Consider the following 27,589-nt stretch of genomic DNA (forward strand, 5'->3'; position numbering starts at 1 on the left):
AGAAGATGTCGAACCATTGACTGTTTGCTATGGTTCGGTCCATATGACATCTTACTACATCGTTTCCTCTAACTCCTCTCCAGGAGAGGAAGTCTCCTGAGTGAGGCATGTCAAAAAGGTCACAAGAGGAGAGGAAAGTTCTAAAGTCGATGAAAGAGCCTTCTGGTCTAGTAACTCCTCCGGATTTTTCTTGGTTTCCCGTGATGTCGTTGAAGTCACCTGAGAGGAGCCAGGGAGTGTTTCTGCTAGATGAGAGAGCAGCGAGGTCATCCCAGGTTTGTTTTCTCTTTGTCTTATATGTGTCTCCGTAGATGAAGGTTGAGTGGAAGGTTTTCCCTTCTTAAGTTATCTCTGTGTCTATATAGTTCTTGCAAGCTTTGAGAACTGAGAGATTTATTCCTGCTTTCCAGAATAGGGCGAGTCCTCCTCTGCCATGTCCTTCAGGAGGCACTAGAAAATGGTTTGGGAAAATGGCCGACTGGAGTTTTCTGAGAACAAAATCGTCGGAGTTTTTTTTGTCTCAGAGAGGAAGAAGATGTCTGGAGATACTTTCTTATGTATCTCTCTTATACGCTGGACTGTCTGGGGGTTCCCCAGCCCCTGACAGTTCCAGCTCACCATTTTTAAGGAGCTGGAGGTGCTTGGATCCGAAAATCCATCGATCTATTCACTACCGCTGGCACCATTGGGCAGACAGGTCTCTGTCTCCTTGGGAGATTTGAAGAGGGTTGGCCAGCCTGTTGGTCACCAAGAGTGGTAGTAGCAGGTTTCTTAGATGCCGTTGTTGGTCCACGTCTCTTTGGAGAACCTTTGAGCTGAGATACCCTCCGTTTTTTCCCAATGGTAGGTGAGATCCCTAGAGGTTTTGAGGTGGTGTTTTTTGATCCTGGGGGTCTTCCCAACCGTTTTTATTGAGATTTTTGTGTTGTTTGCAGTGGGTGGAGCTTGATCATCAAGAGGTTGTCCTAACCTTTCCAAAGCAGAGGTTCTCGGGGTGCTCTGTAAAGAAGGATCTTGAGTTACTCTTTCAAGTGATGATGGTCTTGTCACTGTGGGGACATGAGTCTCAAATTGATTAGAGGGTCCCTCCATATTGCGGTTAGAGATAGCTATGTTTATTGAAGTTTGTTCAATTTCTCCGTGCTCCTCAGCAAATCTGAGTCTTTCTTTTCTTGCAGCTTGTTCAGAAGGGTCTGCACAGCTTGTGTATTGAATTAGAGCTTCACGTATTTCTTCATGGACCACTGCGAGGGTTTCCAGTGGGATGTCATGAGCTGCCATCGAGGGAGAAGAGGGTGGCTGACGAGATTGAGATTCGGTGCAGTTGGTTCTGGTTCTTTCTGAGGATCGCGATGCGGGAGATCTGTTAGCTGGAGGATGCATGTCTGCTTGGGGAGCAGATGCCCTTGAAGGAGAACGGCGGTGCTCAGAGCGAGAAGAGGTGACCCTTCTTCCAGTATCTATCCATTGAGGGGTGGAGGATCTGCTGATAGCATAGTGGTGGGATGCTTCTCTAGGGTATTTGGAGTGGTTGCCCGAGAAAGTTGAAGAGTTCCTTTCAAATGCTCTCCTGTCGCTACTGCAGTGGTAGGGACGGTCTCTAGAGTCAGGTGCTTTCCTGGGGTGATCAGGGGTTTTGGGTATTTTGAGAAGTGTGCTCTCACGTCTCTCCTTCCACTAATGGAGCTTGATGTGGGTGTTGAACCTCTAGTGGGAGGAGGAGGGAGAGAATGCCTAGGAGCTGCATGGAGGGGAGTTTGAGATGGTTTTTGTGGGCAAGTACTTTCCTCGTGATCGAGCATCTGACATAATGTGCAGTGTTTCTCCAGTTTTTCGTAGAGGAGGGTAGCTACGACCTCATTTCTATCTGAGAACTCTAGGGTGTAGGCTTTCATAAGGGGAAGGAGACCGTTTATATGAGCTCTTAGCCGGGCTTTTGTCGCTGTGATTTCTCCACAGATGAACCAGCCTATGTCCTCTCCAATAAGTTTCAGGATAGCTTCATTCCAGAGGTGAACTGGGACCCCTAGAACTTGGATCCAGAAGGGTATTTTTGAAGGGAAGGAGGGAGACGTTGTGGCTTCCCATTGTTCGAGAATTATCATCCAGTGTGCAAAGTGATATGGTCTGTTGTCCAGTACCATCTGCATGTCCTCCTTTGAGCTGAACTGAAACTGGAACTTTCCTTCTCCAAGATCTGAGCCTATAGGTCTTGTGGCACACTTCCAATGGTCTGTGAGGAAGGGGATTAGAGACCACATTCTTTAGAATTTAGGGTTTGTGACTCTTCCTATTAGAGTGAGCTCATGCTTGCGGAGGAGTTCTGAGTTGTCGAAAGCATGTACTTGGCCTCTACCTCTACGAGGTGGAGAAGCTTGTTTGTGGATACCCTTTCATTTTTCAAGAGCTGAGTAGCATCGAGACATTGTCAACTGGTGAGAGATTCTTTGCCGTAGCAAGAGAGTTTCAGAGTTACTTTTCCTGAGGAAAGTTCTTCGCCGTAGCGAGATAATTCTGAGAGATGGGATCTCTGTGAGGATTGTAAGCGTTCTGTGAGTTTTGGGATTTACTCTTGAAGGTTCTGTGCTACTATGAAAGGAGTAAAGCAAGAAACTTAGAGGAGTAGATACCAGGGGCCATGAGGATTGAAGCTTACCGGAGTTAGAAGGAGGCTGGACGGCGGCCCTCCGACAAGGGTCGGGGGAGAACCCGGTGGATAAAGATCAGAGTCTTGCTAAAACCCAGGGGTTTAAGCCAGAAATGGCAAAAATTTGAAAATCAAAGACAATTACTGCAAGGAACATGAGGAAAAAGGAAAGGACTGGCGGTTAAAAGATGGTGGAGCGGTTAAGACCGCAGGTCAAAGACTGCTCTTGGGGAACGTGCCTGGGAGAGACTTTTTCTTCACCACTGATTACCAGACAGTAAATGTTATGTAGTGATCCTTTGTATTGGGCCCCTATGGGCTATCATTATTAAAGTCTAATGTTTTATCTAATATTTATTTATTATCTTTTTTTGTGGACAAAGGTTTTGTCAAATATATATATATTTTTTTTGCTAAAAAAATATTCTCTCTGTTTCAAAATACATGAGATTTTAAGATTCACAACTATTAAGAAATTTAGTTTTTATTTTAAAAATATTATTAAAACATAAATTAAAAATTATTCAACCAATCACAAAACAGACTACAAGATATCATTGGTTACACAATTTTTGATAACGTTAAAAAGTACATTGATATATGAAAACATCATCTATTTTGAAACATCAAAAACTCCTTAAAACATCATCTATTTAAAGACGGAGGGAATATTGTCTAATATTAGGTTCAAATAAACTTGTACAAAAAATCTTGGTTTTAGATCACATTTTAGGAAAAGTATGATAGACATATTGTCTCTAAGACTCAATAACAATCAGGTTAACATTTTTAAAATTATTGACACATGGGTCTCACTATATTTTTCTTATTTGTTATGTTCAAGTGAATTTATGAAGAAATGTTTCTCTATCCAATTTTGGTCAGGAAAAAAGTGAACAAAACTTATACTTTTTATTTGATTCTTCATAAGAAATTTGTTAATTATTTTACTTTTCACCAAAAATTCACTGATCGAAGCCATTTTTTTCTTCATAAATGATTTTTTTCTATCAGGCTAGTTTTAAATAAGATATCATAACCTAAAAAAATATACTTGATTTTCGGATTATCAATAATCGGGTTCTTCCACCTTTCTCCATCTAACCTTTTTTTTTTGGTAAAATGTTAAAATTATATTACCAAGCTTTTAATTTTTTACAGAAGGATTAAGGAGACAAAAAACATAATGCAGAAAATAAAATAAACAAAGCATCTTGAACAAGCCTAATCTAAGTTTACAGACTAAGGCCTTTCATGAGAACTGGAGATAGCAAAGCGTTGATGCCCAAGGGAAGGAATGAGAAGATCGAGACCCCGATTGCCGCGAGCTCCCAAAGAGAAAGTCGGCTCAAACCTTGAAGCAACGAGATAACCTACAGCTTCCGAGAGACCCAACCACCAAGACCATCACCGAGAAATGCATCCACGTGACAGTGAGCCCGTTCGAAATCGCCTCACCGACAGCACGAAGAGGAGTTCACAAAACAGGCGTTGCTGTTGTTCGGAACAGAGTTCTGGAGATTGCTGTCACCAACCCTCCAACTCTAGGACCGTATACACCCATTTAACCCACCACACACATAGAGTAATGGGACATGTCGGGTACACCTCCTCCGGAAGAAGCGACATTCAAAGTAGCCAGTGGTTGAGTGCTCAACTAGCCCTTGTAGACACAAAAGACCGGCCAGAAGATGATATTTATTATAGGAGAAGAGAGCGAAGAACGCGTTGCCACTGTCAAGAGCCTGAAACCGGAAGACAGAGACACCAAAAGAGACGCGGATGCTGTCTCGTGGCTCGACACGCGCTGCCACAGAGCCTCCAAGCCCGGGCGACAACACCGAGAAAAGAAACTCTCCACACACACCCACGACTGAGAACCAGCCACATTATCTTCCAGTGTCAGGGGGAACCGTACGAACCAAGAAACCGAGACACAATCCAGGCCAGGCAGAACCGCCGGGAAAGGAGTCTCACCAAGACTCCACGCTCCATCGAACTCCTGGTTGGAACCGTAGGTCCGAAAAAATTGTTGGCGATACTCCGGAGATCCGAACAGACAGGAGAAAAGATCGACGCCGGTTAAAGCACTTTCCTCTCCACCACCTCGATACCTACAGATGTACAGAGATTTCCAACGAAGAGATTCAGGGTACCAACCACCCACGAAAACGACTCCATCGACTTGCCCTAGCTCGAAAGCGTCAACGTCACACTAGATCTGTCGCCACAGGAACCTAGCCTCTCGGATCCACCGCGAATGGAGACGAGACTTGGGGCGGCGAGAACAGAACAAGGGTTTCGACAAAGACCGCAAAGAGGAGGAGACGAGCCGATGGAGCAAAGAAGAAAAGGAAAAGAAGCTCCCGACGACGGCCTACGGAACCACCGCCGTCGGAGCTAAGGGACGAGGCAGCGACGCTAGGATTTTGCTTGAGAGAAGTTAAGGGAGAGAAAAAGAAGAGAGACACCTTCTTGTTCTCCCTTTTTGCGAGTGTGAGAACTCCAATCTAATTAACCTTCTTTCTCACTTAAATCTTTGTTTTCCGTTTTTTTTTTTTTTTTTTTTGATAACCGAGTGTCCTGGCCCCACCGAAGTGGTACAGACTAGAGACCGAAGGGAGCAAAATAAACCTAAGTTCATTATTTTTTGGTGTACATGTTAAAAAACCTAAGTTCATTGTTTATTCTAACAATGTTTTGTTCATCACGTCTGATGGTGAACCAGTTAACAACCAAGAATACATGTTGAAATACATCAGAAGATAACCATGACATGTATATCTCACGACCGGCGTTGCAAAGATCGAATTATGAAACGTGAGTACTCAAGTATTTTTCAAGCTCAAAAAGCACTTGTGTTTTTTCGGGCAATTTTTTTAAATAGTAATTTTAAGTTTTTGTCACAAAACATCTTTAAAAAAAATGACTAAAATAATCTTTTTTATTTTGAAAATTTTAATATTTAAATTTTTTTTTTTAATTTGAAATCCGATCCCAAGACTCCACCCCTTAACTTTAAACTCTAAGTCTAGATTAATTAATCATTGGGTAAAAATGTATTTTTACCTTTTAATAAAACTTATTTTGGTCATTTTCTTCGATGAAAACTATTTTGCGAAAATAAACTAAAAATGACTATCTTAGATTTTTTTTTTTTTTTTTTTGTATCAAGCTCACCATTGATGAAAAATTTGCCATTTGTGTCCTACTAAAACAATGCACTCCGATAATGGATTCTCACTCAAAAGTAATTATAGTAAAAACGGACAAACAATTCAACGCGTAAAATTACAAGTCACAAATTGTCGACAAAGAGTATCGACTGAATCGTACCATAGACAACAAAAATTTGGACATGTATTGCATAGTATTAACTTAAAACAACGGAGGAGAACATAAAACAATGGTTATTATCAAATTTGCTATCTTTTGGTTACACTCGACGAAACATACGATGTTTTTATCCAAGATGAGAATGCCTGCCTATAGAGCACTTGCATCCATCGTTAATATCTAACTAAGTTTCTTAGATTTAAAATAGAAAAAAAAAAAAAAGAGAAAATCAAAAGAGTCTACCATATTCAGCAAGTTTTGATGGCAAAGAATCTCCTAAACGGTCATCAATGAGAAATATTAAATTTGAAAACCCTCTAGCCCATTTCTTCTTTTGGTGGTGGTCTCCTTTATTGCGTATTTTGAGAAATCATTTATTTAACTTGTTACGTCTTAGAGATGATACCATTATAACAGAGAGAAAAAAGAAAAGCTTATCGTGTTTTTCGGCCGACGGTGAGGCTCCTCTAGCCACCGTCGGTCCGGCCTTTGTTCCCTTTTATAGTTTTATTTACCTGTGTTTGTTTTGGTGTTGAATAACTCTGAGCTCTTTGTTTTGGTGTTGAATAACTCTGATCAGAGCTCTTGGTTCTGATATATTTTGGTCTCGGAGGCACCTAATCTACGGTGGTGTTCGTCCGCTTTGTCTTTGGGAAGGGAAGGCTTCCAGCTTCCACTTCGCCGGCCTACGTTTCCGGGAGGCGGTGGCTTTTGCAGCACCGCTATCGCCGGCTTTGTTCTGGGGTTAATCCCGATTTCATCGATCTATGAATTTGTGCTTCATCCGATACTCCGTCTCTCGATCTTATATTGATGTCGCATGTTGTATGTCGGTCATAGAGGATTGATGGTAGACGTTTTAATCTCTGGTGATTTCGTAGATCTGTGTGGTTCTGCCTTGGGTCGGGTTTGCATGGCGTTGTACGGCACGCAAGGTCCGAGCGAGGTGATGAATCGATTTGTGGGTAGTTTGGTGGCTTGCAGTTTTGAGATGAGATCTCGATTGGCCGGTGATGCTCTTTCAAGACGTTGAATCAAGCGAGGAAGATGATGGAGTTTGGTTGAAACCGGTGTGGTTTCATTGATGGTGGTTCAGATGCGTCGGTTCCAGTGGACGTCCGGTGGGTTCCGACGGAGTTTCTCAAGCGGTGAAGGCGATGGAAGGTTCCAACACGTGTCCTCTGTGTCACTGCGGTTTCGACACGTAGCAGGATTGTCGGCTACTAGGGTTTAGGTTTGAATGGGACATTGTTTGGGCCTCTTTTAGTTTTAAAGTTGGGCTTGTATTTCAGCCTGGTTGTCCTTTAGCATGTTGGCTTTATGTTTGTAAAATTTTTTTTTGATAAATAATATTATAGATGGCAAAAAAAAAAGAGATGATACCATTATAGTATTATACCATACTCTCCTTCTAGAAAATTCATTATGCAGGACAGCAAAATATGATTTGATAACTAGCTTCTTCTTTTGGTAATGTATTTTAAAATTAAAAGAAATCAATATCATTTGAATTTGCCATATATAAATGATCATGATTCCAATCCATAACTTGACATCATAATATTGTTTTTGCTAATCATTAGAGGAGAACTTTTTTAAATAAACCTTGTCTTCGTACGTCATTCACAAGTTTGTCATTACTTATGTGTCAACACTACATTCCACCTCACATCTTTTTTTAATAACCATTTTTAACTTAGAGTAATTACATGTCATGTCATTGGCACAAACATATAGTATAAGTTTCATTTATACATCTTTATTGTACACATAAGTATATTTAATGATTAGGCATTGGCACATACATTTTCGAATATACAACCTTAATACGTGCGACTTTCCATAAACATAAGTATATTTCTTGTCTTCCAAAAAAAAAAACCAAACGCATGATTGCTTCATTGTATATTACAATCTACAGAATAAAATATTATATTATAATCTCTTTTATTTCATATTCTAGATTTGTCGACCATAAAAACTATTAGTTATCTATATATTTGAACCTGAATGTGCTAGCACTGCAGATAACATAATCTCGATCATGAATCTGAATGTGCTAGCAATTTGAATTATGAATACATTTGCCAATAAAGATAACATAATAAAAAAATATAACTTTGTATATTTGATCATGTAAAAAATATAAGGATTTGACCATACATCTAACATAAACAAAAATATTATCTGATTATGGAAAGTCGCATATATAAAGTGACATCACGTTCATCTAGCAACAACATCACAATCACGTTTAAATATGGAAAGTCGCATGGAAAGTCAAAAATTGGGATCATATATCACAATCACTGTTCATCATGTTTTTAATTATGGAAAGTCGCATGCTAAATCTTAATGGTCATAGAAGATATGCCATATTTGATCCCAATTTCCGAATAATTATGGATGTTGACCAATCAACGACTTAATTATATTTACTTCAATTTAGGTATGAAAATATTTGTTTACGAATATACATTCATACCTCGCTGTTAATATAAAATAATCAAGACACAAAATCTTAGTTTTACATATCTGAAGCCATAATATCTCTAAATGTTTTGAATTATGCGTATAATTAGAGATTTTTTTTTTTGCATTGTTTGTAGACATTAGAATAATGAATTTAAACTTCCTTAAAAACTTTTCCTTATAAGTTATGCTTTTCATATTTTATTATTATATTATCTATGTTTCGTTTAATCTTATGAAAACAATAATTTGATTTTTTATTTTTATCTTTATACCATAACTAACTTTAAATAATTATTTATTTTTACAGATTAAACTTTTATTACACCTAACAAATAACACAAGTTTTTAACGGTTTAAGTAATTAACCTTATATAAACATAATCAATTTAGTCCAATCCGTCATTGTATAACATGTAATATATGAGACCCGAATTTTAACTTTTATAGACTAAAAATTACAAACTCTTAGTCAATTCACTCTACGCAGCACGCAGATGATCACCTAGTTTCATACTATTAGAAACGTGGACTTTACAAGTCATGTCATGACAGCCTGAAGGAACGACGTGTTTAATTATCGCACATTTACACGTTGTCACTTGTTGTATTGGGCAACGCAGGGGACAGGGAAATGGTGTCGTTTAGTTTCAACCACCAGTCTACGCCAAAGGGTTCCCTAAGAGGTAGGGAGTGAGTGACTATGGCGTCACAGTCCCTTACCCTGTTCGAACCGGAAGTATATGAAAATTATGATTCTGAAATGCCACATTCGAAAAAAAATATGCCATATTCGCTTGACGAAGCAATAGCCGATTTTCTAGAAATAGTGTTAAGCGATGTGGTCAGGGCGGATCCTGGATGAAACATTCGTCTCAAATTTCCAAAATTTTTGAAAAACATTATATATACAGACCTCCAGATTTGTAAAAGAAAAATTTAGTCTCTCAAACTATAGAAATCTTTATTAAATCGTCTATAATCTCCAAACGGCCGACCCATGCCATGGTGAATTCTTCTTAGATATTTCGTCAATGTTGTTCTTTCCCATATATAAAACGGGGCATGCGACTTCCATAGTTCAATTTACCAAAACCGAAGTGAGTCGGGTTTTGGTTAACTGAAGTTTTTAAAAATAATTTCAAAATAAACCGAATAACATTTCAATTCGGTTTGGTTATCGGTTAATTTTTGTTTTTAATTTCAAAAACAAAATTGACCGAAATTCATTTTTATTTTTGTAAATTGATAATTCAGTTAAAATCAATTGAAGTCGGATATTTTTGGGTTAAATTTGGTTAACTTAGTTCAATTTAATTAATTAAGTAATGGTTAACATCAATCTACTTTCGGTATAAACCAATTTAGTTTTGGTATAATTTATTCTATTTATGTATTAAAAATCGGTTAACTCTTCTTTTCGTTCAAATTGAACCAGTAACCGAATTGATTTTCAAATCTTGTCAAACTAAACCGAAATCATACCGAACATAAGCCAAAAACCAAAAATTTTGGTTCGGTACGATCAGTTCGGTTGTAAACCGCAGGGCTATAACTAAAACACTCCATGACGATAAAATTAACTCAACTGCGTTTGTGTAGCTTCAATTGATTAGGAAGCTAGACATATGTACTTTAAATCTAATTTTGCTGGTCTTGTTTGTTGGAGTTTTCCTACAGCCCATCGAGTCGGAGTCAAGAAGTTTAATTATAAGCCGCTTGTAATAATGTTCTAGTGATTAAATGACGTATTTGAAAATTCTGTCTCTTTTGCAATATATATGGACTGTTTTGGGTGGTTTCTTGATTTCCCTTGTATGCACTTCAACCTATTATCATCGATAGCTTCACACAACTTCTTTATTCTTGTTGAAAAGTTTCTATGCTCTTACAGTCTCAAGTGTCGAATTCAATTCTCACGGAATGCGCAGAAATAGAGCTGGTTTCATTGCTGGAGTTTTTTGTGGTTTTGCTAAATACCGAGAGAGATGACCGAGTTTCTCAGAGTTCACATTATTGGTAAGCATCTTTTCAACCGAAGGATATATTTGCTTTACGTTATTTAAACATCATATCCTTTTTTACGCAGATACTGATAGCGGATTAAAAACACAAGAAGAGTTATACTCTAAAAGCTTTTCTTTAGATAGAAATAGTCAAGTAGATAGAAAAGCAAATAGCCATGAAATTTTTATTATGTGCACCAAAAAGTAAAAGCGAAATTGTGAGTTGTCACCAAAAGATTAAAGATTGATAAATTTCATAGAGATTAGAGAGAGTTTGAAGGAGACTGCTCAAAGAGGCAGCTAAGTGTTACAATAAATCTTCTCTAAGAGAGATATTTATACTTTACCAGACTTGCTTTTAAATCTTGATACATGTATTTTCTTCGTACATTGTATTGGGCTTCATCATACATTATACTACAAATTTCACAACTATATCTTACTTTACAAGTGTTAGAGTTCTTAACATATAAAAATATTCAATCATTTCTTGAAAGAATAAATTATAGTGAATATATAAACACTAAGAGCAGAAGATACCAAGACCACAAGCGCCGACACACGGTATGAATGGCCAATGAGCTACCACAAGAGAGCAGTCCGAGACGGAGCTGAATAACTTCAACCATTGACAACAGAAGGAACACACATCCCAATATGGATCCACCCGCTGGACCAACCACACCTAGACGAAGCAGACCACAATCGATATCTCTGCTTTAAACACCTCGTCCGTTTCTTTGCTGTTCAACAAGTTGATGGTTAGTTTCAGCCCTTGAGCCACGAGGGATGAGAAGAGGAAGAATGCAAATGAGATGACTTCAAACACAACTAGGTCTCGTTCCACGTCTAGTCCCGCGTTGCACTCGGTATGGTTCGTGAGAGTGAGGTCACTCGGTTGGTCGCAAGAGATTCCAACAAAGACTGCAACGGTGAAGAGAGAATTTGCGTTGACTATCCCGTCGAGAGCAGAAATATGAAAGCTTGTTGTTGAAGCGGTTGAGGTGTTGCTGACACTGTTGTTGCTGTTATGGTTGCTGCTGGTCTCTATGTCGGAATCTGCCATTTTCTAACGGTAGTGGATTTAATTAATAATTAGTAGATTCTGTTATAAGATAAACTTTGAAATGATCCTCCACTCCTTTACCAACTCAAGCACTATGATCATCTACTCATCAAGCACTATGATCATCTACTCATCAAGCACTATGATCACCCACTCATTTACCAAATCAAGCACCATCTTTGATATTTTATGCATTGTTGTTCACTATAAATATCATCACTCATCTCACTATTTTGTACACCATAAACAAGAACAAGAGTTTATAAGAAAACACCATTACATCTTCTTCTTCTTACTTATAATAAACTCTCTCATTTATAGTAGTGTTATTTGCTTCCTACGGGTATTAAATTCTACTCTTATTTAAATTTCTCGATACTATAAATTATAAGTTATTTCATAACACGTTATCAGCACGATCACTCTGCGATTCGGTAAAATTTATTTGTATCATTTATACCCTGTTATAATGGTCGTATACCGCCTCTACTATTATTTATATCATGTTATAATGGCCGGAATACCGCCTATATTATTTACTAGTAATTTAATTTATTTATTGGTCGGCCGAGCCGCCTTATATCCTGTTTATTATTTATTGGTCGGCCGAGCCGCCTTATATCCTGTTTATTATTTATTGGTCGGCCGAGCCGCCTTATATCCTGTTTATTATTTATTGGTCGGCCGAGCCGCCTTATATCCTGTTTATTATTTATTGGTCGGCCGAGCCGCCTTATATCCTGTTTATTATTTATTGGTCGGCTGAGCCACCTTATATTCTGTTTATTATTAATTGGTCGGCCGAGCCGCCGTATAATTTATTTATTATTCTGCATTGATCGGCTGAGCCGTCGCATGATTTGTTGTCATATAACATAAATATTTCATTGTCATAATTTTTCACTTTTATGAAATTTTATAGATTTGATTGACCGTTTAATACGATATTTTCAGACTAATTTTTGGTGCACTCGATTTAACCCAACGATCACAAAGAAAATTTTTCAAAAATTTCCCCTTTCTCCAACGGTCATGAACAGTAATTTTCATCTATAAATACAACTCATTTTCACTTCATTTCATCATCCAAAACATTTCATCTTCTCTCAAAAATTTCAAATCGCTCTCCTCCGATTTTTCAAGAAAGATGATTCGCGCACTTTTGTTTTTATGTGCCATTTTTATTTGTGTTTCTATTTATGGTTTATTCGATGGAGAATTTACTCCGAGTGAATTTAAGATGATTATCGGTTTAATTTTATTTACATCGCTTCTCCTTGTAATTGCTTGTATGGTTAATGTAAACGGTTTTTAAATTATGAAGTTCTAATAAAATTATTATTTTTCATTTTACAAATGGCAAACGTCGAGAAACTCCAGTTCCCGGCTCTGAAAATAACCGGCGAAAATTATGTCAGATGGGTCACAAATGTGAAACCTTATCTTGTAATAATAATAAAAAAATATAACCGAAGCGATAAAAGTCGGTAACAAATCGCCACCCGAGCATATAGCCGAAGCGATAATCTTCCTGAAGAAGCATTTAGATGAGAATCTAACTCACGACTATGGAGACGTTGAGGACCCAGCCGTATTATGGCAAGCCTTGAAAGACAGATTCGATAATCAGAAGGAAATCAATCTCCCTCACGCTCTTGAAGAGTGAAAATGTTACAAATGTGGATGTAAAGGACATTGGTCCCGTACCTGTCGTACTCCCCCACATTTGTGCAAGTTATATCAAGAATCCATAAAAGGAAAGGCTAAAGAGGTAACCTCACGGAAAACGTTGAAGGGACCTCATACCTTGAATCCTCTAATTTCGCAAATGAGCTGGACTAGAATACTCTTGAAGAGTACGAAAATGTTTCTAATAAGACTGCTGAATAGTCCTCATTTGTAATGTATAATAATTATGTTTTCAAAGAATAATGTTGTTTTAACAACAATATATGTATAATTATTGTGTGTTTTCTTTATATAATCAATGAATAAATTTCACGTTTCACTTTTATTTAATGTTTATAATAATTTCAGAAATGGATCAAAATACTAATGGAGCAAAATCCAAGAAACGGATTCGTGAAATATGCATACCAGATAGTGGAACAACGCACACTATTCTGAGACAAAAGAGATATTTCTCTGATATAAAACCGACAAGAATTGTCGTCAATACAATATCAGGTCCTGCAGACGTGATTGAAGGAACTGGTAAAGCAAACTTTACTTTGCCGAATGGAACAAAATTTTCCATAAATAATGCTTTATATTCTCCGAGTTCTAAAAGGAATTTGTTGAGTTTTAAAGACATATATCTTCACGGATATGATACTCAGTCTGCAACTGAGGATGGAAAGAAATACATGTATGTAATTTCTGAAAAATGTGGCAGAAAGCACATATTGGAAAAGTTTCCAGAACTTCCTTCGGGATTACATCATACTTATATCGATGAGATCGAATCAAATCTTGTAGTAAAACGGAACCCAGAAGAGTTCACGTTATGGCATGATCGCCTTGGCCATCCAGGCTGTACAATGATGCGTAGAATCATAGAGAGCTCACATGGTCATTCACTGAAAATCCAGGAGATTTCTCAAGGGAATAAAATGACATGTGTTGCATGTTCTCTAGGAAAATTGATCGTAAGGCCATCGCCAACCAAAATCGATAAAGAATCACCAAAGTTCCTTGAAAGAATTCAAGGTGATATATGTGGACCGATACATCCACCATGTGGACCATTCCACTATTTTATGGTATTAATTGACGCATCCAGTAGATGGTCACACGTTTGTCTATTATCATCTCGAAATGTGGCATTTGCGAGATTTCTAACTCAGATAATCAAACTGCGAGCACAGTTTCCTGATTATACTATTAAAAGAGTTAGACTAGACAACGCTGGTGAATTCACATCCCAAGCATTCAATGACTATTGTATGGTAATGGGAATTGAAGTTGAACATTCAGTTGCTCATGTTCATACGCAAAATGGTTTGGCTGAATCTTTAATTAAGCGTCTGCAATTGATTGCAAGACCATTGATCATGAGATCAAAACTTCCAACCTCTGTATGGGGACATGCCATTTTGCATGCAGAAGCACTCATTCGGATCAGACCGAGTGCATACCATAAGTATTCCCCACTTCAGTTAGCGTTTGGTCGAGAACCAAACATTTCCCACTTTAGAATCTTTGGTTGTGCGGTATATGTGCCTGTAGCACCACCACAACGAACAAAGATGGGACCACAAAGAAGGTTGGGAATATATGTTGGTTGTGATTCTCCATCAATTATAAGATACCTAGAACCACAGACTGGTGACGTCTTTACAGCACGTTTTGCTGATTGTCATTTTGACGAAAATGTATTCCCAGTTCTAGGGGGAGAAAACAAAAATGTTGGAAGTGATATAAAATGGAGTGTACCATCATTGTTATATCTTGATCCTCCTACTAAAGAGTCAGAACTAGAAGTTCGACGAATTATGCATTTACAGAGTATAGCTAACCAGCTACCTGATGCATTTGCAGATACCAAGACGGTAACTAAATCTCATATACCAGCTGCAAATGCTCCTGCTCGTATCAAAATGCCAAATGAACAAGAAAAGGAGGATGACACACGAGAACCAAAAACACGCCTGAAGCGTGGTAGACCTGCTGGTTCTAAGGATAAGAATCCTAGGAAACAGAAGAAAGCTGAAATATATGATGCACCCAAAATAGCAGAAAATATTTTGGAAGAAATAAATGATAAGGACTCTGATGAATCAGAGCATCATGAATCGAAAGATAATCATGAGATTTCTATTAATTACATCCACAATAAAAGGATATGGAATAGAAATGAACAAAATGATCTTGATGATGCTTTCTCATATATCGTGTCAGGTGAGGTAAATGAAGATACCGATGATCCAGAACCGAAATCCATATATGAATGTCAAAAGAGACATGATTGGAATAAATGGAAAGAAGCAATACAAATCGAACTTGATTCGCTTAACAAACGAAAAGTGTTTGGATCTATTGTACTCACACCTGAAGATGTGAGACCAGTTGGGTACAGATGGATTTTCGTTCGAAAACGAAATGAGAAAAATGAGATTACAAGGTATAAAGCTCGCCTTGTAGCCCAAGGATTTTCTCAAAGACCTGGTATTGATTATGAGGAAACATATTCTCCTGTAATGGATGCGATCACATTTAGATTCCTGATGAGTCTAGCCGCTGATAAAAATCTTGAGATGCGTCTCATGGATGTTGTTACAGCTTATCTATACGGATCATTAGATACTGATATCTACATGAAAATCCCTGATGGATTTAAAATGCCAGAAGCATTAAGTTCCAAACCTAAAGAGTTATGTGCAATAAAATTGCAAAGATCATTATATGGGTTAAAACAATCTGGACGTATGTGGTACAATCGTCTCAGTGAACATTTAACAAAAGAAGGATATGTGAATGATCCTATATGCCCATGTGTTTTCATCAAGAAAACAACATCCGGATTTGTGATAATCGCGGTATATGTTGATGATCTAAATATTATTGGAACTCAAAAAGAAATACAAAAGGCATCAGACTATCTCAAAGGAGAATTTGAGATGAAAGATCTTGGACAGACACAGTATTGTCTTGGCCTACAAATAGAACATTCACAAAATGGTATATTTGTGCATCAATCCACATACACTAAAAGAGTGTTGAAACGATTTAACATGGATAAATCAACTCCTCTTAGCACCCCGATGGTCGTTAGATCACTTAACATTGAAAGTGATCCATTTCGACCACCTGAGGAAAAAGAAGAGATACTTGGTCCGGAAGTACCATATCTAAGTGCAATTGGAGCGTTGATGTACCTTGCAAATTGTACACGGCCTGATATATCATTCGCTGTTAATCTTCTAGCAAGATTTAGCTCATCTCCAACACGAAGACATTGGAATGGAATTAAACATGTCTTTCGTTACTTACAAGGGACTATTGATTTAGGCTTATTTTACCCTAAAGATTCAAATGGTCAAATGGTTGGTTTTGCAGATGCAGGATATCTTTCAGATCCACACAAAGCCCGATCGCAAACAGGATATGTTTTTACGATCGGAGGCACTGCTATATCTTGGCGTTCTCAGAAACAAACGCTTGTGGCTACCTCTTCAAATCATGCTGAGATCATCGCACTCCATGAAGCAAGTAAAGAATGTGTATGGCTAAGATCAATAAGCCAACACATTTGTTCAAGTAGTGGGATTGACAAAAGTACGGGGCCAACTATTCTATATGAAGACAATGCAGCATGTGTTGCTCAAACGAAGGAAGGATATATCAAAAGTGATAGAACAAAACATATACATCCAAAGTTCTTCTCATACACCCAAGAGCTCGAGAAGAAGAAAGAGATTGAAGTAAGATATGTCCGATCATGCGACAATGCAGCCGACCTCTTCACAAAAGCACTTCCTACTTCGGTATTCAGAAAACATGTCCATAACATTGGAATGCGTCATCAGAAGGATCTATGACTGCTCAATCGAGGGGGAGCTTACGTAGTTGTACTCTTTTTACCTAACTATGGTTTTTCCCATTGGGTTTTCCTAGAAAGGTTTTTAACGAGGCAACAAAGACGTTAAGCGAGAGCGGAGAGTGACACCGGTTCCCAAGGGGAGTGTTACGAAACTTAATTTAATACAAGATGGATGATCAAGGGGGAGTGTTATAAGATAAACTTTGAAATGATCCTCCACTCCTTTACCAACTCAAGCACTATGATCATCTACTCATCAAGCACTATGATCATCTACTCATCAAGCACTATGATCACCCACTCATTTACCAAATCAAGCACCATCTTTGATATTTTATGCATTGTTGTTCACTATAAATATCATCACTCATCTCACTATTTTGTACACCATAAACAAGAACAAGAGTTTATAAGAAAACACCATTACATCTTCTTCTTCTTACTTATAATAAACTCTCTCATTTATAGTAGTGTTATTTGCTTCCTACGGGTATTAAATTCTACTCTTATTTAAATTTCTCGATACTATAAATTATAAGTTATTTCATAACAGATTCTTCATTTAAGATGGGATCATTTCTTTTGTTGTGTTATAATGATTTAACAATGTGGTTTAAGAGTGGGTGGGGCTTTGGTATAGAACGATTAGCCTTGAGAAAACGATAGTTGTGATGTTTAGTGACTAATGTAACCATTTTCAAGTCATTACGGAAGTAACGATAGTTGATCACACCTTCTTCCTTTGGGTATGAAAGTAAAGGCTTCTTCAAGTGCACAACATCGTTATAACAGATTTACACGTTAACCATATTCTTTTTGCCGGTGGTAAAGTAATCGTGTTAGGACTAAGCTTATGCTTGATAATCACAAAAGTCTAATACCATAATCAGATGATTGATGTTGCAGGGAAACCAGTCTTGATGTTTACGTTAGGGAATAAATGTTTATTTTTATTAGACTAAGGAGATATTTATGAAATTAGGGCCGAATACAATCTATTATTTAAAAGCCGGAAGCCTATGCTTCTACTTAGGCCTGCAATTTCGGTTTTCCGAAACCGAACCGAACCGTCGGTTTTCGGTTAACCAAAATTTTGGAAATTAATTCCGAAATTAACCGAAATTAAATTCGGTTCGGTTCGGTTCGGAGGTCGGTTTTTTCGGTTTTCAATTTATTTCCGAAAATAATCGAATTTTTATAATATTTACGGAATAGCCAATTTTCTTTTCGGTTATTTTCGGTTTTGTAACTAAAAAATTAAAATTTATCAGTAAAAACAAACGTAATCAGCAAAACCTACATGTAATTGTTTATCTTTCCGCAATCTAACAAAAAAACAAAGGTCAAACATTCTGAATCTATCACTTTGCAATACACACTTCAAAAAGCAAGATTCATATAATTCCAAAAACGTCTTAGAATGTCCAACAAAGCAGAAAGAGTAACCAAACAAAACTATAGGAAAAGTCACCATGAGGCTCGCACTGAAACCTGCAACGTGTTGAAGTGAAAAAGTCAATGAAGAAAACAGAACAATGCACAATTGACACTAAAACCAGTTAAGCAACAGAAGAATATTACCTCTAATTCTAAAAGATTCTCATTAAACTTGCAGAATATCCTAATCTACACAATGAAAAAGAAAGACAGTCACAATCAGCATTGAAAACATATGAAATCTTAAAGGAAGAAGCCAACAGATTACCTAATGACTCCTGATTAAAGTAGTTCATCATTGTCTTCACAACCTCACATCTACATAATAAGATGAAAAAATCAAGTTAGAGAGAAAGAGAGTATCGACAGACAAACACAAGACACTCGTTAATGACTAAACCGTCGGCCTGAACCCACCATGAACATCTAAATATCAAATTCATACCAACTCATTAAATTTAGACACTCCCATAATGATAACCGTTTCATCTTTCAAGCCAAATCATAACCCCATAATTGATTTCGATAGAAACCCTTAACTCCCAAATCAATCGTAAACTCAAACCCTAAACTGAAAATCGATTAACAAACCCTAAGAGACACTGTGAAAATGAAAGTATTTTCCCTTAATCATTAACGTGATTTACAACAGTATATAAAGAGTAAACTGTTACAAGATATGTGGGATACGTCCACGATTCTAGGAGACTAAATCTAAACCAGAATAGAATATTCTTGGTTTCACTAACACCCCCCCCCCCCCCCGCAGTCGCAGGGTCGATTGTATTGACACCAAGACTGGAGCGGAAGCTGTTAAACAAGGAGGTGGGTAGTCCTTTAGTGAAGATATCCGCATACTGTGAACCAGCCGGTATGTGATGAACTCTCACTTTGCCCATTTGTACTTTTTCTCTAACAAAGTGTATGTCTATTTCTATGTGCTTAGTACGTTGATGTTGCACTGGATTTGAGGAGAGGTAGACAGCACTTATGTTGTCGCAGTACACAATGGTGGCATGTTGGAGAGGGCAATGCAGTTCTAGGAGGAGGTTGCGTAGCCAGCACACTTCAGCTACCGCATTTGCGACTCCTTTATATTCGGCTTTGGCACTTAATCGTGACACTGTAGGCTGGCGTTTTGCAGACCAGGACATGAGGTTGTCGCCTAAAACACACACAAAACCCTGACGTTGAGTGCCTCGTAGTAGGACATTCGGCCCAATCGACATCTGAATAAGCCGTCAAAGAAAGTTGTTGATGTTTTAGTAGCTGTAACCCTCTGTCTTTAGTTCCCTGTAAGTAGCGTAGAATGCGACGTAGAGCTTGCATGTGTATGTCTCGCGGATCATGCATGAAGAGACAAAGTTGTTGAACTGAATAAGCAATATCTGGTCTTGTAAATGTTAGATATTGTAAAGCTCCTGCGAGACTTCGATACTCGGTCGGGTTGTTTAGCGGTTTTCCTATGTCTTTTGCGAGTTTGGACTTTAAATCCACTGGTGTAGCTACCGGTTTGCAGTCTTGCATGCCAGCTCTGAGCAAGATGTCCTCGGCATAGCGACTGATGCAAGAACATGCCTTTGTCGTTGTGAACTGCAGCAATGCCCAAGAATGAATTGATGAAACCACCGTCAGTCATAGGAAATTCATGCTTCATTGCGGTGATGATTTTTGAGGTGAGAAGGGAAGACGACGAAGTGACTATAATGTCGTCCACATATAGTAGTAAATAACTGATGTCGTTCCCTCTCTTGTAAACGAACAGACTCGCATCACTCCTGCTTTGCTTAAAACCTTGAGAGGTGATGAATCGCACAAACCGAGCGTTCCAAGCGCGAGGAGATTGCTTCAAGCCATATATTGAGCGATTCAACTTACATACGTGATCCGATTTTGTTGAGTCCACGAACCCGGGAGGCTGGAACATGTAGACGGTTTCATCAATGAGTGCCATGAAGAAAATCATTTTGAACGTCCAATTGATGCACCGACCAGTCGTTAGCCAACGCGACATGAAGCACACTCCGTATTGTTTCCGGTTTTACAACGGGACTGAAGGTTTCAGAGAAGTCGATGCCTTTTTGTTGCGATTTGCCATTTGCAACCAGTCTCGATTTATGAGACTTGAAGTTCCCCTGCGCATCATACTTGTGCTTGTGTAGCCACATACAACGTACAATGTTAGTGTTCTTAGGGCGCGGGACCAGATCAAAAGTACGACTCTTAATAATAGCATCAAACTCACAGTTCATAGATGAGTTCCAATTGGGGTCGGAAAGGGCATCTTTGTAGATTTTTGGTAAAGGAGATTGATTTTGTGTTAGAAGAGACGGAACCTGTTTGGGCTTATGAATTCCACTCTTTGATCGAGTTGCCATGGAGTGTCTAGGAGCCTATTAGACCGCGGGAGCAGCTTGAGTTGACACTGGCGGTGGAGACGGAGCAATAGCTGCCGTTGTTGGGATAGGAGTAGCAGTTGGGTTTATAAGAACAGACTTTAGATATGGAGATGGTTGTGTTTCTTCCTCAATAAATTTGTAAGATGAATCCGATGGGGTGTTTGGATTGTTATACGGGAAAGCGGTTTCATCAAAGATCACGTTTCGTGATATGATAATATTTCTGGTGGTTAAGTCAAAACAACGATAGCCACGATGGAATTGTGGATACCCCAGAAACATACATCGCGAGGAATGCGGTGAAAGTTTAGATGCATTAGAGTGATTTTGATTTGGGTAACAGAGGCTGCCAAAAACTCTTAAATGGGAGTAAGAAACGGGCTTTTTGAAGAGCTTAGAGAAAGGTATTTAGTTGGCTATAGAAGTTGAAGGTTAGAGGTTTAGGACATGAACAGAAGCATGAAGAGCCTCGACCCAAAACGAGGAAGTGAGTTTGGCTTGATAGAGAAGTGATCGTATTGAATTATTAATAGTACGAATCATTCTCTCTGATCGTCCATTTTGTTGCGACGTGTAAGGGCAAGAAAAACGAAATGTGATGCCTTTTTGTGGCAAAGTAATTCTGGAACTTTGAGTTGTTATACTCTGTTCCATTATCACATTGCAAAGATTTGATCTGAGTTTTGAAATGGTTTTCAACATAGGTAGAGAAGAGGTGAAATTTTGAGAAAACCTCCTCTTTAGATCGAATGGGATAAACCCAAAGAAAGTGACTGAACTGATCAAGAAAAAGAACATAGTATTTGTGACCACTTAAGCTAAGGACTGGCGAGGTCCAAAGATCAGAGTGTACTATGTCGAAAGGAGCAGTGACAGTTGAATCAGATGAATGAAATGGCAATTTTATTTGTTTGCCTAACTGGCAAGCATCACAAACCGATGTATGATCATGTTTATTACATCGTAAATCATTGGAAGAAAGCAAAGACTTTAGTGTTTGATTATTCAAATGAGAAAGACGACGATGCCAAGTAGTGGACGTTGCTGTGAGGAAAGCTGAATGCTGAGAAGAAAGCTTATTTGTGGGAAAAACAGGATAGAGATCGCCAGTACTGTCACTGCGGAGAAGTGTCCGTCGAGTCCAAAGGTCCTTCACAGAAAAACCATTAGGGTCAAACTCAATGGAACAAGCATTATATTTAGTAAATTTGAGAACGGAGACAAGATTTTTGATTATAGAAGGTGTGACTAAACGGAAGTAAGATTTAGAAGACGAGAAGAAGAAGGAAAAAAAATGAGCCCTTTTGAAAGATAGGAATCTGACCCCCATTGGCAACTGTTACCGTGTGTCTGATGTTATCATTAAGAATAGACTTGAGATTACCTGCGGAGTTGGTCAGATGAGAGGTAGCTCCGGAGTCCATATACCACTGATGATCTGCTGGATCCATCAACGTCATTGTGTTGAAGGCTGAGGCAAAGTTGGTAGTCATCTGAGGTTGTTCCATGATGTTAGCCGTTTGGACTTAGAGCGCTTGCTGATTTTGGAGAGGACGTGGGCCGAGTAGTCCTGTGTTTGCATTCGGAGGCATCTGTTGTTGATTGGCCCAGTGCATAGGTTGTGGTTGCATCCACATAGGATAGCCATTTGACCAATAAGGAACGCCCCATTGATTGTACATTGGCCGTGCTTGGTTGTTGTAGCCTCGGCCACGACCTCTGTTGTTCTGCTTCTTTCCTCTGTTGTTGTAGAACTTTTGTTGATGAGACTGATTGTTGGATTTTGATGGTGGCGCTGAGACGTTAAGGACTTTGTCTGAAGATGAAGAATCACTGACGGCAGAGGTTTTCTTTCCTCTGTTTAGCCGATCTTCCTATAGAAGAAGCATTGAACGAGCATCATCAAAGGAAGGGAACGGTTGGCGATGCTTTATCACATTGATGATGTTGTCGTATTTGTTGCTGAGGCCATTGAGGAGATAAGTAACGAGCGTACGATCAGTTACCGGTGCGTCAACATTAGCCAACAGATCAGCGATTGACTTTAGGTATTGGCAATAAGTATGGATTGAGAGATCACCAATCTCTTTTGTTCGCAGGTCGTGATCCAATTACAGAGCCCTCGCTTCTTTGTTGTTGCGAAAGAAATTTTCAATGCGGATCCAAATTTCTCTAGCGGTTCCACCGGTTTTGAAGCTGATTTTGAATAGTTCTTTGGTTAGCGTACCATACAGCCACAGTTTAACTAGCCCATCATGTTTAGTCCAAGCAGTATCATTATCGTCCGTCGGTAGCAAGGTTCCATCAAGGTGACCGGAGACGTCAAAGCTCTGACAATGGGTCAAGAAAAGCTCTCTCCAGGCATCGTAATTGTGATCATCACGGTCAAGTATGATTGGGATATGCTGTTTGATATTTGTAACGCCATAGGCGCGTTCCAGAGATGTAAGAGGAGCAGCCATGGAGATCGGAGGTTAGAGATAAGAAGTGAGAGTTGTAAGAGAAGGAGGAAGAAAAGAACGGGAAGAATGGTTCAAGATCGAGAAGATGATGAACCCTCAAATACCATGAAAATGGAAGTATTTTCCCTTAATCATTAACGTGATTTACAACAGTATATAAAGAGTAAACTGTTACAAGATATGTGGGATATGTCCACGATTCTAGGAGACTTAATCTAAACCAGAATATAATATTCTTGGCTTCACTAACACACTGTCAAGTTAATAATTTATTCTCATTCGACCTAAATCATAAACCCCTAATTGATTTCGGCAGAAACCTTAACTCCCAAATCGATCGCAAACACGAAACCAAACTCAAGAACTGCACAGAACTACATAAGTGAGTGAAGAACCTACCTTGTGGTCAGAAAGATGTGAGAATCAAACGAGGAAGACAAGATTACTGGGGTTGAAAATTGGCGAAGCGAAGGCACGGGTTTGAGAGGAAAAAAGAGCGACTGATTAGGTTTCTTAGGGTTGAGCCGACAAATAAGATTGATAAGAGGTATATATAGATAGATTAAATTTCGGTTAACCGATCGGATATCATGAACCGAACCGAACCGAGACACTAACCGAACATTCTTAAAACATCTTCCGATCGGTTTGTTCTTCATAACCGAAAAATAACCGAATTCAACAATGCTCGGTTCGGACCGATCGATTCGGTTAGAAATCCCAGGGCTACTTCTACTGCTTCTACTGAACTTCTAAAATTAAATAAGCTGATAACTTTCATGTGTATCTATATTTGTAAAAGAAATTATTTTACTTAGCATGACTCTTCTAATCCACCACCGGTTATATACCATATAGTTCTGTCTATGTTCCACCATTTCACTGTTTTATAGGGGTCATATATATAAAAAAATTTTAATTCTACACTAAATATCAAATTTGGGTTTGTAGCAGCAAAAACAATTGATAGTTATAATCAGAACCGGCCCTTGGACCATGCCAAGAAAGCATGAATTTTCGAGTAATTCATTTATCAAACATTTCTCAGTTACAAATTTTCAAAATTTCTTTTGGTGTAGTGATATAATCTCAAGATTACAATCTTCCTCTATTCCGACCTTTCATAATCCTTTTTTCTTTTATTTTTATTTTCAGAGAAGTAGCCAAAATATTTTTTGTACGCTTCTAATCTTAGAATTCATAAACCGACACTGCTTATAATCAAAACCTTTCCATTGCATTAGATCAGTGGAGTATAGTCGCTAACTATTTTTACTATTATTATTATTGGTTTATATATTTTGATTGATTTATAAATTCACGTAAAATATGCAGATTTTAAAAAAAATTTGATTTGTATTTACAAATCTGGAGGTTTTCTCTCGGATTTGAGTCTTTGTATTTTTAACAAAAAAATCCAAAAAAATCCATTTAAATCCATTATAAAATCAAATTTATTAGTAAACCCGTACGATTGAATAACACTTGATTTGATATAGAATTTATGAATTATTAAACCAATAACGCATGATTTTAATACATATTTGAAAATCACATAAGCAATAACACTAGATTTAATTTGGATTTGCAAATATATTAAAATACAACAACCAATAACCTCCACTAAAAAACAGTTCTATCTAGAATATTTTAGTGACATTTTTTTCCCTTTTAATTCAACTTATTTTCTACCAATGAGGTGAAACTAACTTTATCTCTTTTACTCATATTATTGTTTTGTTAGGGCATGATTATATGGAGGCTTTAGTGGGGTTTTAGTGGGGTTTTAAGGGGGGAGGGGCCCACATGGAGGGAAAAACCGGTGCTAGAAAGTCCAGAATAAAGATCTCTGTTAGCTGAGTTTTTCAACTGTTCGCGGGTCCACTGACACGTGGCGGCCTGTGATTGGTTGGTTTTTAATTTTTTTTTATTCAGACAAAAAAAATAAAATAAAAATAAATATTTTTTTTTAAAACCCATTTCGGGTTTCAGCGTTAATTGTGGTCTTAGAAGTGTATAGTTCACCTTACTCCCTCGCTTATTATTGAAGTGAGAAATAAACTATGTTGACATTTTTCTTACTATCTATGTTGACATTTTTCTTACTATACTTCTTTCTGATGGAGAGATAATAGGTTAAAATACTTTAGTTGTATGCAATTATGACCGTGTTGAAAATTGTGTATATTTGTTGGTATACAAAAGTTTTGACGTGGAAATAGGTCGTTATCTCTCTATTCTATTTAAGTTATTCTAAAATTTACCAGTCATACTCCTAATTGGATGGTGAATTCAAATAGTTACGACTTACGATCCAATTAGTAAATAAAACCCTAACCAATTTAGTAATTGTCAGCTAGCACATTAGCTTTGCGAGCAATAAAATTAAAGTGTGAGACAAGAGCCGCCAATGTAATCCAAGTAGACTTGTATTGACAAGCGTATGGGTGGGCAGATGTTGGTTCGGTGGCCAACATTTCTCAAGCTCCCATCTGTAATCTCCACCGTATTTCTCAACCTTTTTTAATTTATTTATTCATTAACCATCTTTTAAAGCTTACAAAAAGAACATCTCCGGTAAGAAACTCTATTTTGAAGTTTCCCAAACTTTTTATTTGAAGTTTAAAGGTGTTATTCTCCAAAAACAAAATTTCAAACTCAAATTCAAAACTATTTGTATTTTATAATATGGTCCTTATATTTGTCATAATCAATTTGAATTCATAAAACTTTTGAAAATAACTAGCACATATATAAACATATTAAAACAATATTAACTAATAAAATATTATATTAAAATATAAAATTTTAAACAGACTAACTTAATTAATATTAAACTTCAAGCAAAATACCATATTATTCCATAAAGTGATTTTCGTAATGCATATATGATATACTAGTGCATTTCGAAGTAAAAATGGCTCTCCTCATTTTTAATTTGTAGATTAGGTATAGAAATTGTTGAAATTAGGTGATATGAATACTTGTAAATACACTAGATCGTAACAAGAATGCAAAAGAGAAACATAAAATATTGCTAAAAGACTAACTTTTATCGATAATATTAATACTCGTGAATATATTCAATATGAATAAAAAAAAATTGTACGAAAAGACATCATCAACAACAACAACAACTATTTTCAGTTACACAAAACAAATTGGACAATATTTGGAAATTTTGAAGGTTCCAGATCAAACTTACATGACTATCAGTGTTGTTGTTATATTTAAATATGTGTAATTTCATGTAATTTTTTGAAAGTTTTTTTGTTAAGTTTCTTTTGTATATTTTTGTTATTTAAATCTAGTTTTAAATATTTTAAATCTTCTTTTAAAGTTTTATTTAATTTTATGTGTAAACTTAAAATTAAAATTTTTGAAATTTATTTTTGGAAAGCAAAAAACTTCATATTTAGAGTTATATAATATTTTTTGGAGATGCTATAAATGTGTACAATGAGCAATATATCGCTTAGGCACACATGGCTTTGTGATTGTATAATAAAAAGGTGCCACAATTATAGATAAATAGATAACAATCCAGAGGAACAGATTCTATTCTTGTTACTAGTTAGGTCATTAGAGCATGATTATTGAGTATTCTTAGAGTGAGGTTCTTATCAGAATATAAAAATCCGTTTCTTAAAACGATAAAAATTTCACCCTAAAAACCCCCAATAATCATGCTCTTAATACTGTCAAAATTTTCAAGAATATATATCATTACCAATTATGCTTTGCGTGAGCTTTAATTATGAATCCTACTATTGAAAAAAATAAAATAAATTCATCATGATGTAAATATGGAAATAAATTTGTAAGGCAAATATAGGCCATGTTCGTTTACGTGTCGCGCGACCTGCGACTTGCGACTTGCGACTAAGATTACGTTCGTTTACGTGTCGCGCGACCTGCGACTTGTGACATGCGACTAAACCTGCGACCTGCGACTAAAACTATGTTCGTTTACGTGTCGCGCGACCTGCGATCTGTGACCTGCGACCAGTCGCGCGATCAAAATTTTCTTAATTTTTAGTAGCTGTTTTTTCGGGCGATTTGAATGGAAACCCGCGACTGGTCGCGCGATCAGTCGCGCGACATCAAAACGAACAACAACCTGCGACTTGCGACATGCGACCAATCGCAGGTCGCATGTTACGCGACAGCAAAACGAACAACAACCTGCGAGCTGCGATCAGTCACAGGTCGCAGGTCGCAC

At 37.6% G+C, this 27,589-nt stretch overlaps 1 protein-coding gene and 2 pseudogenes across 1 annotated transcript; all 3 read right to left on the reverse strand.

Moving 5' to 3' along the window:
* Nucleotides 1-1,460: 1,460 nt before the first annotated feature.
* LOC106404405 (uncharacterized protein At4g02000-like) lies at nt 1,461-2,261 on the reverse strand. The gene has a single exon (XM_013845129.1). The coding sequence runs from the start codon at nt 2,259-2,261 to the stop codon at nt 1,461-1,463; it is 801 nt and encodes a 266-aa protein (XP_013700583.1).
* Nucleotides 2,262-8,642: 6,381 nt separating this feature from the next.
* Nucleotides 8,643-11,527, reverse strand: LOC125592890 (annotated as a pseudogene).
* Nucleotides 11,528-21,395: 9,868 nt separating this feature from the next.
* Nucleotides 21,396-25,616, reverse strand: LOC125592891 (annotated as a pseudogene).
* Between the last annotated feature and the right edge of the window lie 1,973 nt (nt 25,617-27,589).

Source organism: Brassica napus, chromosome C9 (genome assembly GCF_020379485.1).
Source record: "Brassica napus cultivar Da-Ae chromosome C9, Da-Ae, whole genome shotgun sequence".
In the NCBI taxonomy this organism is placed as follows: domain Eukaryota; kingdom Viridiplantae; phylum Streptophyta; class Magnoliopsida; order Brassicales; family Brassicaceae; genus Brassica; species Brassica napus.